This window comes from Chlamydotis macqueenii, chromosome 3 (assembly GCF_036417535.1).
Source record: "Chlamydotis macqueenii isolate bChlMac1 chromosome 3, bChlMac1.mat, whole genome shotgun sequence".
NCBI lineage: Eukaryota > Metazoa > Chordata > Aves > Otidiformes > Otididae > Chlamydotis > Chlamydotis macqueenii.
In genome coordinates, this window is record NC_141558.1 from 78379988 (window position 1) to 78397385 (window position 17398).

The 17398-nt window shown below is 42.6% G+C and overlaps 1 protein-coding gene across 2 annotated transcripts in view; it reads right to left on the minus strand.

Annotated features, from left to right (window-relative positions):
• Positions 1 to 1334: 1334 nt before the first annotated feature.
• The window catches only part of HHAT (hedgehog acyltransferase), a 157917-nt gene continuing 141853 nt past the window's right edge, over positions 1335 to 17398 (minus strand). For both annotated transcript variants that reach the window (XM_086744281.1, XM_086744282.1), the window contains one exon: positions 1335 to 3658. In XM_086744281.1, coding sequence (XP_086600407.1) covers positions 3561 to 3658 — 98 coding nt within the window. In that variant the 3' untranslated portion in view covers positions 1335 to 3560. The remainder of the gene's footprint in view (positions 3659 to 17398) is intronic.

Consider the following 17398-nt stretch of genomic DNA (forward strand, 5'->3'; position numbering starts at 1 on the left):
TGTTGGTCATTTCTGTCCTTTTATCGTTCGTCTTATCCACATCACATATTCCAAGAGCAGGTTTGCTTGGCCACACCCCTCACCTGGTGGTGATACGCATGCCCAATACCGTCTCTGGGCCCCTCTGTTTTTCTGGCCTGGGTCTGGGCGCATACGTAGGGGTAAGGCTGAATTTTGCAGAACCAGCTCTGCATTCAGGTTCGTGGGAAAATAGGAGGAAAAAACAGGAAGCTTCCAGTCCTGTGGCTTGACTGGCTTGCAAGATAAGAGAATCATCTTGCAGGAAAACAGGAAGACTCCAGTCCTATGGTTTGACTGATGTACCATTGTTTAGGTGATGGTTTGACGCTTCGACAATGTTGAGACAAACATTCGACACAGTCTCTCACAGAAGTGCCTCCTTTTTGGTTCAAAATGGCCAATGTCTGTCTTTGGCAATTCGTGTCTTCATCAACTGTGTCCTACATCCTTAACTAGCTTTTCCTTAGTCTCTGGCAGTCTCCTGCCCTCCTCCCTTCACCTGTATTTTTCTTCAGTAAGTGAGGTGTCTGCTTTAGTTGCATCCAGGCCTCAGCTAATTCCAACCTCTCCAGGACCATCAACCAAGGACTTGCATGGAGGATGCACTTCTGGCTGCCACGTAATTTCAATTACATCAAGTGCCAAGTGATAAAGAAGAGTCAATTCTCAGGTCATGCTGAGAAATGTGTCTCCAAGCTGAAGGTGTAACTGACTACCTATATTTAAAGCCCTTCAGGCACAACTGTGTGTTTGACCAAGCGTGCTCCATACCTTGCCTACTGGTGCTTCTATAAGCAAGACAGCTCAGAAACTTTGTGAGTGGGCTTATTCCTGAAATACATGTTTCAAAGTGGCAGAGAAAAGAACCCCTGGAAATACTGAACATGAATGATAACTATTTCTCAAATGATAAATATAAAACCATATAAAAAAAAAGAAAAAAACCAGAAGAAGAAAAAACCAGAAGAAGAATTGTGCAAGCATGCTTCCTATTTCCAATTTTGGACCAAGATAGCAAGAGTCTGAAGGGAAGCACCATTTTACCTGCATACTGCTCTCGGTGACCATTCCCAGAAGCTTCACATGCTGAAGTCTCACCTTAACTCATCTACAAAAGGTGTATTTGCTTTTTAAGCTCACACTATCAGGGAATGCATGTTCCATGCAGTGCACTAGAGGGATAAAAGTGACCAGTCTGCATCACACCTATCCTGCAGGCTTCCAGTGCGTAGTGGTGTTTCTTCATGGCAGTGAAGCACTTATTTTTCTTACACCAAACCATAGCCTTCTAAGACACAGTTCTCAAGCCAACAGTCAGTTTGAGCTTTATTTTTAGAAACAGAAAAGAATACAAAAATTATGGAAGATGTATAAAGCATTGAAAAAAAAAGTGGTTTAGAAACAAGCATACTCTAGATGACCTTCAAGGTCATCTCCATATTGGAGTAGGAAGTCTTGCATGCATACAAATTGGAATCTAATCACTTAGTAGCCCCTTGTTTCATTACCATTATGGTAATCGATAAGACTGAAGAACAGACTCATGACTTTTCACTCCAATGCTAATTCCAATTAATTACAAAGTTTGAGTTAAGTTTGAGGAAGTTCTTGCTTTTAGCTCAGTTCTACTCCAAAATGGAGGTCAATCTCAGATGCTTTTAGTAAATTCAGAGGCTGAGAGCAATATACTTCTTTGTGGTTGAGAGGATCCCTGCAATCACCGTAAGTCAATCAGGAGGGCCATGTCTCTGGCCAGGCAGCATTCAAGGTAAGCCTTATTTTCAACAGTCCACAATATCTCCTAGAAATGACTTCCAAGGGAAACCACTGCATTCTCATGGCGGAAAAAAAAACTTTCCCTCAACATAAAGGGCAGGAGATTGTGCTTTGAAACAGCAAGAGATGGGTTTAGTCTCCAGATGGCTAGAGAGCTGAAGCCTCTGCCCTTATTTCTTCAGGAAGAAATGAAGGGGAAGCTAAGGCGCCTGCCGTAGTTCTAAGCAGCAGAGAGAGCAGAAATGTAGGCACTAAGCTGAAGCCTGTCTCAGGGACTGGATTTCTTGGTGAAGGGATGAGCTCAATCAGACTTGGCTGCAGGTGCAGGAGTGATGGACAGTAGGATGCTAACTACCTCCAAACAGGTTGAAATGGCTGGTGGGGGGCACAGAACAAGTTTTGCTAGAAGTCCTTCTGCTTCAGGTACAGGAAGCTGCTCTTGGAAGAAGCTCTCTCTAGGACTGGTGGCCTTTTGCCAGGCCTAGGGGGAATGTCTAACTTTAGAAAAACTAAAGGTCGTCTGGCTACTCTTCAATATCAGTTTAAAAAAGAACAGCCTGGGAGACACCCCTTGTGCCACATGTGAGTAGGGTGTCCCCTTCCCTCAGAAAATAAGTACGTGCTGAAGCACTCCCACAGCCCTGATATGTGTAGGCAGGACCTTCCCAGTTCTGGGCAAACTGGTCTTTTAGTAAAGATGCTGCTCTAACAGGTCTGGCTGTGGGGAGAGGACACGGAGCTCTGGCTAATGTGGTGCCACTGTATTGGACCATTCTGTTTTTTGGGTTTTTTTTTTTTTTTTTAATGTCCTAAAATGCTACTCCTAGCGTGTCTTTAATATTGCAGAAGCTGATTGCCTGGACACCAAACAGATTTACCATTCAACCAGATTTGGGTTATCTACTTTCATAACAGAAAAATACAAGAGACAGACTGAACAGTTCCCCTGAAAGCAGGATTCGCCCCATAAAGGTAATACTACATGCTTTGGCTCTCACACAAGGCAGAGAGCACTTAAAGCCCAAGGAGCTGTAAGTTTGTATTTGATAAAAAACAAAAGCTATTCTTTAAGAAAAGACCTGCCTCCCTACTCCCTCTTTTTAAAGAAACAAACAAAACAATTCCTAAGACTACCAAAAAAAGGCTGTTGTTTTAAAGGCAAAATTTTAAATGAAGAAATTAAAGAGAAAAAGCAGACTTTGCTCCAGTAAGTAGACAGGTAGCTTAAGGCTGAGCTACTTCTGTCGCTGAGAATAGCAAAAATGTTCTAACTTATATCAGAAAGCAATCAAGAAGAACTGATGAGCATCCTGCCCTTCATGGAGTAATGAAAGTGCAGGGCACAGCCCTGTGTGCCCCTGGACAGAAGCTGAGAGAGATTGGACTTTTTGAATTGTGCAAGGTAGGAAAAATAGTTTTCTTCAGTATCTCAAAACAGGCAGCAAAACATTGGAAGAAACAAATAAAATATTCAACATATATAAAATACCTATTCTGAGATGCATACTTCCAATGTGCATAGAGTCACAGAGATGCTGTTTTATAAAAATAACGTAATTCAAAATGCTTCATAATTTCTCCCCACCCCAGCCATAGCTCATCAGTGTTTCTGGTTCGATTTCTGCATGCACAATGCAGAATCAATTACAGGAGCTTTTGGTTTTAACACATTAACTAAATACTTGGGTCTGGCGCATCCTTCTGCAGCTAGGCTATCCAGTGTAGAAAAGCCATCAGCCTGTCTTAAAAATCATCGTTCTGCGTCATTCCTTATTCACAGCGTACGTGTGCTCCCATTCAATTCCGACGTGAGAATAGCAGTACAGGAACCCGAGAACAGTCAGTGTCGCCCATGGCCAGCCTATAAATAGAAAGACAGACAATCCTAGTCAGAATAATTAATGACTGCTTCAAGTAGAAGTACTCTTGGGATGACCAACTTATGATGCTTCTAATTAATTTTATTAGCAATTCAGTCTCGTAAGTAAGTAGAGCCAATCCACAAAATTTGAAAGGGGAAATCTGGATTGTTTGAACTTCTGAGATGCCTGACCCTCTGCAGCCCCAGTCTTTTCCATGTTCAGGGAACTGGATCAGGTTTATTCCGGCTCTGCACTTCCAAATGATAGCTGAATTAGAGAGGTCTGCTTCAATCCCTTCCTTTGTGGTGGGTTTGTCTATCAAGCACATCCCTGAATGAACCCTGACGCTTTAAGCCGGCTACAGCACTTCCTAGGCACAAAGGGATGCATAGCCACAATGCAGGTTATTAAAAATCAGAACAAATCCAGTTACCTGTTCTGGCAAAAGAGTCTGGGGAAGCCTCTGACCGAGGCTGGTTCGGATACCCTGCAGCTGGGTATAAAACTGATGAACGCACTTTACAGCCCTATAACAGCTAATGGGGTCAGAACACCATTGTGCGTGTGCAGAACAGGCAGCCCTATTTGCCTGATGTGTTCTTGCTAGATTTTTTTTTTAACTAAAAAGATTAACTCTTCTTATATATAAAACTTTTGCTGGGGAAATGACATGCTTCGTCATTATTTCAAATTCTTTTTGGTGAAAGTCACCATCTTTTCACTTGAAATTTTTACAGCTGAAACAATAAGCAGGAGGTCACAAGCCAAAAGGTCTGTTGCTTTCCAGTGTAGTTGTAGATCACTTGAAAAATCCGTATCAGTAGACCTCTGAATCCGGTAAATTATTTTGCTTTTCTTTATACTTTTCCTGGTACCTCTGTTCCCCTTCTTCATCCTCCTCCTCCTCCTGTTAGATTTTATGAAATTTACAGTTTATAGGTTGAAAGCCTCAGCATTAGGCCCTAATGTTCTTATAGAATCACAGAATCATAGAATGGTTAGGGTTGGAAGGGACCTTCAAAGGCCATCTAGTCCAACCCCCCTGCAAGGAGCAGGGACATCCCCAACTAGATCAGGTTGCTCAGAGCCTCATCCAGCCTGGCCTTGAACGTTTCCAGGGATGGGGCATCCACCACCTCTCTGGGCAACCTGTGCCAGTGTTCTACAACTCACATTGTAAAAAAATTTTTTCCTAATTTCCAATCTAAATCTACCTTCTTCTATTTTAAAACCATTAGCCCTCATCCTACCACAACAGGCCCTACTAAACAGCCTCTCCCCATCTTTCTTGTAGCCCCTCTTCAGGTACTGGAAGACCGCTATAAGGTCTCCCTGGAGCCTCCTCTTCTGCAGGCTGAACAGCCCCAACTCTCTCAGCCTGTCCTCATAGGTGCTCCAGCCCTCTTATCATCTTCGTGGCCCTCCTCTGGACCTTCTCCAACTGGTCCATGTCCTTCTTGTGTTGGGGGCTCCAGAACTGGACACAGTACTCCAGGTGGGGTCTCACCAGGGCAGAGTAGAGGGGGAGAATCACCTCCCTCGACCTGCTGACCACACTCCTCTTGATGCAGCCCAGGATGCAGTTGGCCTTCTGGGCCACAAGAGCATATAGCTGGCTCATGTTAACCTTCTCGTCCACCAGCACTCCCAAGTCCTTCTCCTCAGGGCTGCTCTCAATCCATTCCCTGCCCAGCCTGTATTTGTGCCTGGGATTGCCATGACCCAGGTGCAGGACCTTGCACTTGGCCTGGCTGAACTTTGTGAGGTTGGCACAGGCCCACCTCTCCAGCCTGTCCAGGTCCCTCTGGATGGCATCCCTCCCTTCCAGTGTGTCAACGGCACCACACAGCTTGGTGTCATCGATGAACTTGTTGAGGGTGCACTCTATCCCACTGTCCATGTCGCCGACAAAGATGCTGAACAGGGCCGGGCCCAACACGGACCCCTGAGGGACGCCACTCATGACCGGTCTCCACTTGGACATCGAGCCATTGACCACCACTCTCTGAGTGCGGCCATCCAGCCAACTCCTTATCCACCGAGTGGTCCGTCCATCAAACCCATGCCTCTCTAGTTTAGAGAGAAGGATGTTGTGCGGGACAGCGTCAAAAGCTTTGCACAAGTCCAGGTAGATGATATCCGTTGCTCGTCCCTTGTCCACTGATGCTGTCACCCCGTCATAGAAGGCCACCAAATTGGTCAGGCACGATCTGCCCTTGGTGAAGCCATGTTGGCTGTCACCAACCACCTCCTTGCTTTCCATGTGCTTTAGCATGGTTTCCAGGAGAATCTGCTCCATGACTTTGCCAGGCACAGAGGTGAAGCTGACTGGCCTGTAGGTGCCCGGGTCCTCCTTGTTCCCCTTTTTAAAAATGGGGGTTATGTTCCCTCTCTTCCAGTCATCAGGGACCTCACCAGACCGCCATGACTTCTCAAATACAATGGCCAGTGGCTTGGCAACTTCATCCACCAGTTTCCTGAGGACCCGTGGATGGATCTCATCAGGTCCCATGGACTTGAGCACCTTCAAGTTCCTCAGATGTTCCCGAACCCGTTCTTCGAGTACAGTGGGCAGTGTATTTTGTCTGTGGGGGCAGCGGGAGAGGTGTTTGAGGGTTTTTTGGTGGCTTTTTTTGTTGCCATTGTTGACATAAGAAGTTTTGGTTATGTGTATGACTGGTTTTCTGCATGCTGTCGTCGAACTACTGGTAGCTGGTCCTGAAACAAGGGCTTCAGTGCTCCCCCTTGGAGAAAATGCTGGTCTGAAGGAACCTGCTGGTGGAAATGATATTGCCCATTGGCCTGGAGAAGGGATGGAAAGATGTAACCTCTCCACAATGTGACACTCCAGGAAGGGCTCCTTCTCCAGGTACATTTACAAGGTATTTTGCAGGCTGGGTTTGTCCAGGCTACAAGCCCATGGCAGTCTGGAGACTGTTTATTTGTGCTAACATCCAGTTGAGCCTTAGCTTCATAGCCTGCCCTCAGCAGGGCTCGATGCCTCAGGCTCAGTCCTGCATTTCTGGGACTGCACCTGCTAGAACCCTTCCTCTGTGCTCCGAGACCCCGGGCAGTGTAACACTTCACTCTGGAACAGGTTCAGTCATTTTCCCCGCTGTGAATAGCTGTGTGTTTGCTTCATGAATCTCTAATTCTTCTGGTCTTGTTTCGTTCTGAAATAGAGTCTTGTAACCCAAATTATTCTCATGGAGACATTTACAAAGATTAATCACTTGTTCTCACAGTAGCCTAAAGCAAAATTATACTTTTTGTTTAATTATTTGTCCCACAAAACAGAATTGCTGAGGTATCTCTAAAGGGATTTTTTTAACAATAAAATATTCTCTTTTTTTCTTCAGTGAAATTAGGCTACTGTAGATTTGGTTTAACCTTCAATTAAAAGCTAAAGCCCAGCTGTGCTTTGTTTCTGATAAAAATGCACACAAAAATATGTCAATAGATGTAACAAAAACATACCTCTTCTGGCAGCAATATTGTGGTGGCTGCTGTATACAGACAGAGCTAGAAAAGTAAGAAAGGACTGAGTCTATAATTGCCTTTTTTTTTTTTTAAAGCGCACTTTTGGAAATCTTGCTATCTGTGGTGGGGTAAAAGCAGCACAGTCTCACACAACCTCCTCCCAGAGAAGTCTCCAGTCGCAACAGGCAGGAGGCAACGCTCTGTTGTACACACCTAATCTACTGTCCAGTAGTCTTGCTGGTTTAAAACCGTATTTTCATATGTTATGAACTGAATTTTCAGCATAATGAATAGGACAATTGTTTTTATCACACAGTTGAAACAGAATTAACATTAAGTGCAACATGAACAGCTTTTGGAGTTGCTTCTTCCTTTGAACTTCCTATCTCCTCTTCAAGAATGCTTCTGGGTACTTTGCAAACACCTAGGAAAAGGTCATGTTTCCAGCACACTCCGGATTTTGAATTCAAGGGAATAGGGTAAAACTAAGCTTTCAACCCAAAAGTAACAGCCTGAATCACAGCACTCAAAGGCTACTTATGTCTTCATTGCCTCACTTCAAATCATCTGAACCAACTTTTAATCACGTATCCATAAGGAGGCTCTTTCAAGTTTCCTAATCACCTACAGTAATGAAAAAGAATCACACCAGCAATGTTTTGGGCATACCCAGGTTTCACACCATCATCAAAACACTAGGAAACAGCTCGCTGTTCCCTCCAGCCTGTGAGATGTAAGAGAAAGGGAGTGTAGTTGCATTCTGCATTTTCCAAAACTGCCTTAGTAGCTTTGGGACCTTAATGCTATATTCAGATGTGACTTGGCCGCACAGTTCCCACAAGTCTTCAAGTACAGAGCAGTTATTAAATCCACAGAAGTCAGAAAAAGTCATCTCTTTGAAAAGCTTGACTTCAGGAGTGTACATCTTACTCCAACTTTGATTTGGAGGTACGTAAGTTGCTATGAGACTTAGCCCTCAGGAAAATTTGTTCTTAAACAAAACTTCACATGTGACAAGACACTGAAGCATCTCCCCTGTAAAGTGGAATCAAGGAGACACAACTGTGGGGAGGAAGAGAAACAGGCACTGATTTGTCAAGCAGAATAAAAAGCCAAAGCAAACCAGTATTTGAGGTCAAGACCTCTTTTACCTACAATTACTAACAACCTTACAAGATCAGTAAAATTGTCACATTTTCAGGAAAAATAACACATTAAAAACTAAAGATTGGGTAAAATAAATCTACCATCTAGCCCAACATTTGAAGCAGAGGTCAAATTCTGGGGTTTTTTTTTTTTTAATTTTCATTTTAATTTCAGGTCTGTTTGTCACTTCCAGGTGGACCACTGCTGGCCACTATGGCAGGGCATGTCCAACAGCATGTACTACAAACATTGCACAGTCTGATACCCAATTACTCTGTTTAGATATCTGGAAAAGGCAACTCTCTATATTTTCAGCTGTATTAGCACTTAGCGTGCAGATGTGGGACTGGATAACTTCAGAGCACATTAGAGGTGATCCAACTGGTTTATATGAAATTGTTGCATGCGTTGTGCATTGAGTTTTCCAGCTGCTCCGTACACACAGACATGCTACACGCAGCCCTACTTAATGCTGGGTCTGGGTAACACTGCATTATGCAGTATGCATTGCATTTGCATAGGTGATCAGAAATCTAACATTCACTGTACTATCTTGTCACGGATATTGTTCTTCCAAGAGACCAAGCTCAGTGTTTCAATGAAGAGAGACTTCCGTTTCTCCTGGAGTTCATTCCTCTTCTGAAGGTATTAAAGCAGCGTATGAGAGAAGTCATAATTTTGAAATCTTAGTTTTAAAAGTTATTTCTGAAGGATATTGTCGTGCTTATAATACACCCTTCAAAATACAGGATGCCGATAATAAATAGCAAAATCACCATTTACAGAGAGGTTTCCTACAAACTCCTTCGAAGTGCCTTTAGATACAAATTCCTTCCTATCTGCCTCCCCTTACTCACTTATAACTGACTCAGACAAGAAACTGGGTATTTTCTATTATCATGTGAAGAAAAAGAGCCTTCATTTTCTAGCTTAAGTAATTTTACAATTCATTAAGTAAAGCCAAACATTTAAGAAATCTCTATGAAGCTGGAACGTGTAATAGTAAACAACTCTATTCGCAGGTGCAAAGAAAAGAAAACAGAAGCAATTAAGGAAGTATTAGACCCATTTAGAATTCAATAAAGTTAGCTTTCATGGTTTTATATATATCTATTTCTGTCTATATATATCTTTATTACCCACTTCTTCAGTTTCTATCAAATCCTGTCATTGCCTCAGATTGCTGGACTCACCCATAGGCATGTTCTGGAGTGGTTTATTAGTGGCTGACAGCATGGCCCTAAGCACTTATGCTACAACTCATCCCAAGAACAAAACTTAGAGATGGGAAGATACAAGCAGAGCTGGCTGGAAGCTGGGAAAAGCTCTTGTATATGTTGAATTATACCCTCTCTGCTTTAAAGTAAACTTACTGCAGTGTCATGTAGTAGAGCCAAAAGCAGAGAAGAATAATAATGTAAAATATTAAATGAAGACATGTAATTCCTCTTTTGTGTGGCTGCAGCATATCTGCATTGTTTGCTGTACTGTAGGTACAGCAACATAATTACATTGACAGAAAATGTATTAATGTATCTAAATCACCCAGCTGTACCTCATCCCAATCACACCTGCCCCATCTCCATTGATGTCTGTAAACTCTGCTTGGGCTGACAAGAGTAGGCAGTGGTCTAAACCTGATATAAAGACATTTTGCCCAGTTTATCCTCCCACTGCTCTGCAAGCTCTATACCACCTGGAGAATTTGATTAGAAATACAGTTTCTCGCCAGTCTATACTTTCTTGAGCAGTGCTGTTATAAGACTTTTTCTGTGTCCATCAAGTGCTGAGAAAAAAAGCTTTGGTCAGGGAAGCAGTCTTCTAGTTATTTAAATTCTTCCCAATCTCCTGACATTGGTGATCATTTTTTTTTTCTTTTTTTTTTCCTTTTATAATCCATATTTGACGATAGGCCCTTAAAAATACAAGTGTGTGGACTGCTTGCTTGCTGCAGCTGCTCCTCTTCAAATCCAGCAGAACTTTTAATACTTGAAATCTTAGCCTAAAAGCTTATTCAGGCTTCTGGTTCCTGGGTTTAAAATGTAAAATGAACAGGCTACTAGCTTATATTGTTCAAGTGCTTAAATTAAACTGTGGTACTTTTCTAAATTAACAGCTAATGTTCAGGGATAACTGCAAAGATGGTGAGGTAAGGCACAGAACAAAGAGGACAATGAACTCAGTTGCAAAAGAACACATATGGCAAGCAAAGCCCTAACCTAAGCCATGGCAGGGTTTTTTTGCTGCTACTTTCAGCCTCCACATTGCACACATTGCTTCTCCCTGGACTGTGGGAAGACAGAGGCAAACCAGTGCTACGGCAAAGGACAGACAATAAATTCTGCCAGCAAGCACACAGCCCTCGAAATCCCAGCTGGGCATCTCCCTCCTCCCACCCCATGTAAAGCAGCACACAGATTCACAGTGTCTGTATATTCAAGATGCCACCTCTCCCATTATTAGCCTCTAGCAAAGAGCTCTCATGCCTTTCCCCTCCATCCACTGCGTAGCTTAGGTACAGAGCAGTAGAGAGGCTCAGCCAAGTGGAACCAGCCTGGGAGACTCCAGGGTGACCTTGCTTACTGCTATAGATTTCCAGGTGTGGAAGATACCTAAGCTTCAAGTGTGGGTAAGGTCCAAATACTCAAAGTATTACTGTACAATAGGAGGTATTTCAAAGGAAAACCAGGGAAATGCTGTAAGGATAACTCAGATGTCCCATGCAGCATCTGGAAACAAGACTGAAAAGGACAAGATCCTTAGCTGACAGGTCTAGACCTGAACCTCAGCCACGTACACTGGCAGTAACCGCAAAAGCTTCCTCTTCAGTAGACATGAAGTAGTTTCCAGCTAAAGACATTAACAAATGTATAACACAGTAGTCTACTTATGTGAATTTTATACCATCCTGGAAAATGCTTACATCTGTGGCTTTTTGAGGACTACTTATCACTGCTGAGAAAAACTGAAAATGGATAGATACAGTCTGATACCATCTTCTGCAGTGCAGGATGACCGCAATTCACCCAGATCAGCATTACTGAGAGCAGAAAGCTGTAGTCTCTTAGTGTTTTCAGAAGGCAAACAGGTTTTATTTAGCAGCTAGAGGTCACAAAAGCTGTGGGTTTTCTGTGTTCTTACCCTGTGTGGAACCACACTTTAGCTTAGCTAAAATAATTTTACTGTTATGCTTGATGGCACTGAAGAAAGTTGTGTGCTAATGAGGACTTTCTTAAACAACAGGAAATCAACTCAACCTATGTCAGGGCTAAGGATGCTGAACATAGCTTTTCCTATTAATTAGATAAGCTGCAAATAAACAATTTCATAGGTAGAGCTCAAAAGATAGGTCTATTCTATAGCTTTTATAAAGCACTCCTTGACACAAGTCAATGATGATACCAAAACTATTAGCATTGCACTGAATACGTACATGAAAGAAAAAAAAAACCAACCCATGCTGTGTTATTTACAAATGCTAGTAAATGCTCCATGGCTGCAGGTATCCATACAGGATATGCCTGCCTGCATGGATCTTTTGTCTTTGGAGCTAGAACCTCATCTAATGCTACCTAACCATGACACTGGCAGATGCTGTACAATGTAGATCAGAAGCATCATTTCTGCTGTGTGTATCACATGACGTGAGGAGGATGACGCTGGTAACGTCACTCCACATTTCTTGGGTTTTTCAGTAGTATTATGTGACCATAATTCTAGCTTAAGTATTTTTTACTTCTAAAAATTGTATAAAGCACAAAAGAATCATAGGAGTTACACCTTCTGCTTCATATTTTAAAGCTTCACACTCTACTAGTTTTTCCAGCAGAGCTAATCAGTGGAAAAAAGCCTGAGATTTTAGGCAGTAGTCCTGGTCTCATGCATATAAAGTTGACTCTGGAGTAATTCAACTAAAATCAAAAGAACCATATTTGTGCTACTGCTGAATTTGAATTAACAGTAAAGATGACTGCTTAAAACTGCCTGGCAGAATATTTCTGCCACAACTGCTAATAGGAAAGGAAAAGAAAACCAAACAAACAGCTTTAGTTTTCAGATTAAGAAAGGGTGAATCTATAAATCAGAAGCAGCCTTCCTCCCAGGTCTTTAGCTGAACACTAAACACAGCTAATGTGAAATCAAAGCCCACAAAATATGAAATTTCAACATTTGTTCATTTATTTTTAGAACAGAATAATTCTTGTAAATAAAGACACATCTTCACCCAGAAGCAAGACAAAAGAGCTACCTCTTCAAACTGTTACGCAAAGGAGATATTTTAGGGTAATATATTTATCTTGACTTACAGAAGGACAGCACTATACGTATCATAAAATGTCTACTCAGGTATTCCCAGCGCAACCTCTTCAAATATGGGGTGAACAATTACGGAAAGATAACACACATATTTTAGGGCATTTTCTGCTTATAATTATTTGCTGAGAGCATGACAGATGTCAATGAAAACATCAGAGCCACAGGCCTCCTTTCCTTACAGTTGCAAGATGAGACAGGAGAATACAGAGGTAACTCCCCAGAAGAACATGAATGTCCCAAAGGCAGAGCTGGGAACGCTGCTGCTGCCTGACAGGATCCTTAGGTGAGCATGTGTCTCTTAGTGAACAGAGAGATACCCACGTTATATATAGAAAGACATGCTGAGCAGAACAGTGAATTAACTTCCCCTCTACTAGAGCTTGAATTTCAGGAAGATTTCTGTATTGATCTAATTGGGGTTCTTGGATTTAGGTTTGTATGTCAGCCTTTTTGCATACAACAAAACTCCTTCTCCAGCCTTTTAGTGCTAGGAAGCTCTTCAGAAATCAAGGCTATATACACTCTCAAAAGCAGAGGATTTAAACCAGGGATTCAGACAGCTATCATCAATCACCAGCAAGTAAACATTTGGGAAAAAGGTGAATAATTTATTTCCCCAACCCAATTTCTGTCTAAGGTACCCTGGAATGGTCATGAATATAAGATGCTTAAAAGAACATAAAATAATTAATTTTTAAAAATGAAGAATTATTTAAGGATGAATTATTCACAGCCCCCTTCCTACCTGCAATGTGCTTTTTAATCTGGAGTTTTTCCTTGCCATCCTCAAAACAACCTATGTTCCCAGAGCACTACAGCAATTCTATAGCATTGTCTTGTCCCTCCACAGCATTAAGAATAAGAAAAAAAGCAGACAGCATGACAAATTTAACAACTATTTACAACCAGCTATGCTAGCAATAAACAAACTACAACTTCTTATCGCAGACCTCTTGTACCTGAAATGTTCTGTGTAATGAAAATTATATTACCTGTTAGAGCTGAATGCAGTAAGAGGAGGGCTGAGAGCACATCAGTAATTTACAGGAACACTACATTTGGGATAATTGCTATATCAATGTAAAGCTAGCACTACAGGTGAGGCCATTGAACCGAGTTCTCACTTAACAGAAATCCAAACATCTTGAGGGATGGAAGTGCACAGATAAGGTAACCAGGCAATCTTGCAATTGCTTACCGAGCCGTAGCAATCGATTCAGGGCTGAGGCATTTCTAATGCTGCTGTGTCGGGTTGTACGAAGATACTCCCCTTCCGCTTTTGTCTTGTTTTCACAGCGTCACCAACAGGCAAAGAAAAGGGCTGATGTGGAGTTAAGGCATGCAGCCCTGGAAGGACAGTGGTACCTGAAGGCAGCGATCAGCCAACAGAAAGTGTTGACAACAAACAATCTCCATCTCTCTAACGGCATAGCACGTGAAACGTAATTGTTGCATGCAACTTATCTGTAGGAAAAGGGCAAGAAGGGGCTGACCTTGGTTGACTAGTTTGTGATATAACAATTGTTCCATTTCTTACTTGTGCAAGCTAACCTGACCCTGCTGCAGCCCATATAGCCATAGCAACTAAATAGAAAAATCAGCAGTAAAATAGTTCAATTACAGATAGCTTGTGGGCAAGACTAAATTAATTTCAATGTTTTTTGGAAAAAAAGAGTCTGTGTTAGTTCAGCATCAAGACCACTTGAAACAAAGAAAAAAGATAACTTGAAATTACTTGAAAAATATCAGTATTTAATTTACTTCAAGGTCAAAATTAGACAATTTACTCATACATTCTCAGAAAACCCATTCTGATTTCAAGAGTACATCTAGCATGTTTGGGGAGGAGATACCTTATTCTCTGCTTTCTGTGTGAATCAGAAGCACACTCTCAGTGACACAGAGCCCAGAGAGTAACTGAAAACACAGGTCTACCTATGTGAGCTGCGTAACCTTGGAGCACATCTGAAGCAAAGCTAGCAAGCCGTTTATCAGCTACATTGGAAAAGAGAGAATAGAAATACCCAGGCAACTACATCAACATGCAAAATCTGCCAGCATTGCCAAGTGCAGAGAGCTCGTTTCCTGAGCTCTGCTCCACTTTCCTGGGATCTGGTCTCAGGCCAGTAAGCAGCCACCAAGGGGAGGAAGTTTGATCAGCGCGAATCTGAGCGAGTTATGTACCAGTGTGGTAACTGAGATCAAAACAATTCTGTCAGCACAAGCCCCTTCATCTGCACACTGAGGATAACAACACTTCTTTGCCTTGAAGCCGGCTCAGAGGAATGCACACGGAAAGCTTTAAATGTTTTTATAATAGCCTAGCTGCTCTCCCTGCTTTCCTGTTTTAAGAAAGCTTCCTGAACAGACTCTGAATGGGATCTCTCACAATATTCCTTGCAGGTAAGATGGCTGCAGTGGTGGAGCAAAGCATATACAGGAACAATCCTGCAACTGCAAAAAAAAAAAAAAAACTGAAAAAAAAAAAATGTATTTTTAAAAAGACATCTTTAGCAGCATATTCCCGTTTCTAGAAGAAAAAAAACCAACACCTCACAACCACCATCTCCTTTACATTACATCAAACTACAACCAAGTAAAACAGTATTACTATGCCTTGCCAGGAGGTTAATGCCTGTATTTAAATTGTCTTCTTTAACAAAGTGCAGCTTAATGCAACGAGATACAATCTTTCCATGTGCTTCCCTGGCCCACTAAAATTAGCAAGGAGCCTGATGTGATGCATGGCTGTTACACCCTCTGTCCCGCCTGTGCTCTGCTATTCGATGTAATAAAAGCAGTGCTGCAGGCCTTTAACAAGACTGCTGATAGCAGTAATGTACACATCTTGCTCAGAACCGGCACACACATACACCTCTCCGGAGGAAACCAGTGACCCATTTACATACATCAGCTCTGTAGTGTTCAACTCGTTTCTTGTCTCCTTGCCCAGGTGTGCAATGAAGTGACACTTCAGTGATTCACAGCCTTGATGGTGTTTGCTATTGATGGAAGGCAGGAACAGATTCATTGCCGTCAGCTGTACAACCCCGGACTCAGCAACACAGCGTGGGCAGCGAGGGGTGGATTTGCCCGACTCCCGCACGAGAAGATGGCTGGGCCCGATGTGGATGTTGGGGACATGAGAGCACCAGCAGGCTCTCATTGCCCTGACCAAATTTAGCAGGGGCCTCTACATTTTCCCCGTATTTAATTGAATAAAAGTATATTGTTTACGCATATACTGTATGCACACTGTGCCTGATCGTGACTTGAATTCCCAGCTCCACCTCGGCCCTGCCTCATCACCACCACCTTGCCTGGCCCCTCAGCTGATGCCGGTGGACTGTCTCTGTCCCTTGCGGAGGCACGTAGGTGAGGGCAGGGTCCTGCCAGCCTTGATGCCTCCCTGCTCCCCCTTGCTGGTGGAACAGCCTTGATGGCAGAGACTAGACTTCGGCCGCAACTACCGTGGAATTTCTCCTACTGCTAATTTCATATCTCAGGGGATGAGAACTGGCTACGAAGCAGTCATTTCCATTTGCAAATGGGATAGCACAAAGGAAGAAATGAGAACAAATTTCCATATGTACAGTCCCTGCTAAGCAATCATCTCTGCAAACCTCTCCACAGCGTGCATGATGCATGCTGCCTTTCTCCATGGGATCAGCCGCACAACTAGAATAATTAATTAATCTAAGTACCATCATATCAGCTCAGAGGATCCCATATAACAGAGCTGGATCTGATTTGTTTTATTTCAAAGATCACAGTTCATGTGCAATGGTGTGGTGACACAGATTAGTCACATTAAATATAATTTGGGTCTAATTAATTAGTGCCACACCTCAAGCAGGCCCAGACTACATTAAAACATCTTTGTTTGCAATCACCACATGTCAAAACAACACTTTCTCTTACTCCCATTTGAAACTAAAACACCAAGGTGGAGAAGAAGAGAGCATGGTGGTTACAGAGAGCTGGCCAGGCTTCAGCAAAGCTGGTGTTGAAGCAGGATGGAGCGCTGGGCTTGCAGAGCAGCGGAAAGCCCAGCCACGTGGGTACACAAGGTGCGGGATGTCTTGTTCTTGGGAAGAACAAGACATGCAGAACAGTTCTACAGGTGATAGATCAAAGGTCCTGTCTATCTGTTAGTGTCATTCCTCATGTCACCATTATGGTCAATAAATGACACAATGGTAATTGGGCTATGCAGTGGATACTTTTAGCATGGCATAAGAAATGTGAAAATGGTATATTTTAAAACCTGAGGTGAATAAAATATCTTATTGGATCTGATCCACTTACATGGGGGTGGTAAGATGGCAGAAGGAAAGCTAGCCACGGAAAACAAGACAGCAAGAAAAGTAGCTGTTATTTTGTGGGGTGTGCTGCAAAAATGTACATGGGGTTAATTGGACTGGGAGTGGCTTCATTTTAGGCTAGTAGGCTGGTGAAAGCATATTGCCAAATGAAGATGTCAAGGTGTCCATCATTTACACTGAGTAGCCGGAGAAGATCCAAAAGATAGCCATTTTGCATGGTGCCGGGGGAGGAGACAGGGAATATGGCTCACCCTGCTGAAATAGGCTATTTTTCTTCTGAAGGCAGTATTAGTCCTGATCTTGGCAAGGGGATTAATGCCAATTTCCTTGGCAATAATTAGGATACCTAACAGAGAGGATTGAGGCTTCATCTTCTTCCCTTCCTGTTTATTTTCAGTTGGATCTTCTACTGGTTCTATATGACTTACTATTAAAACTCAATGTCTCAATGCTGAACTAAATATTCTGGAT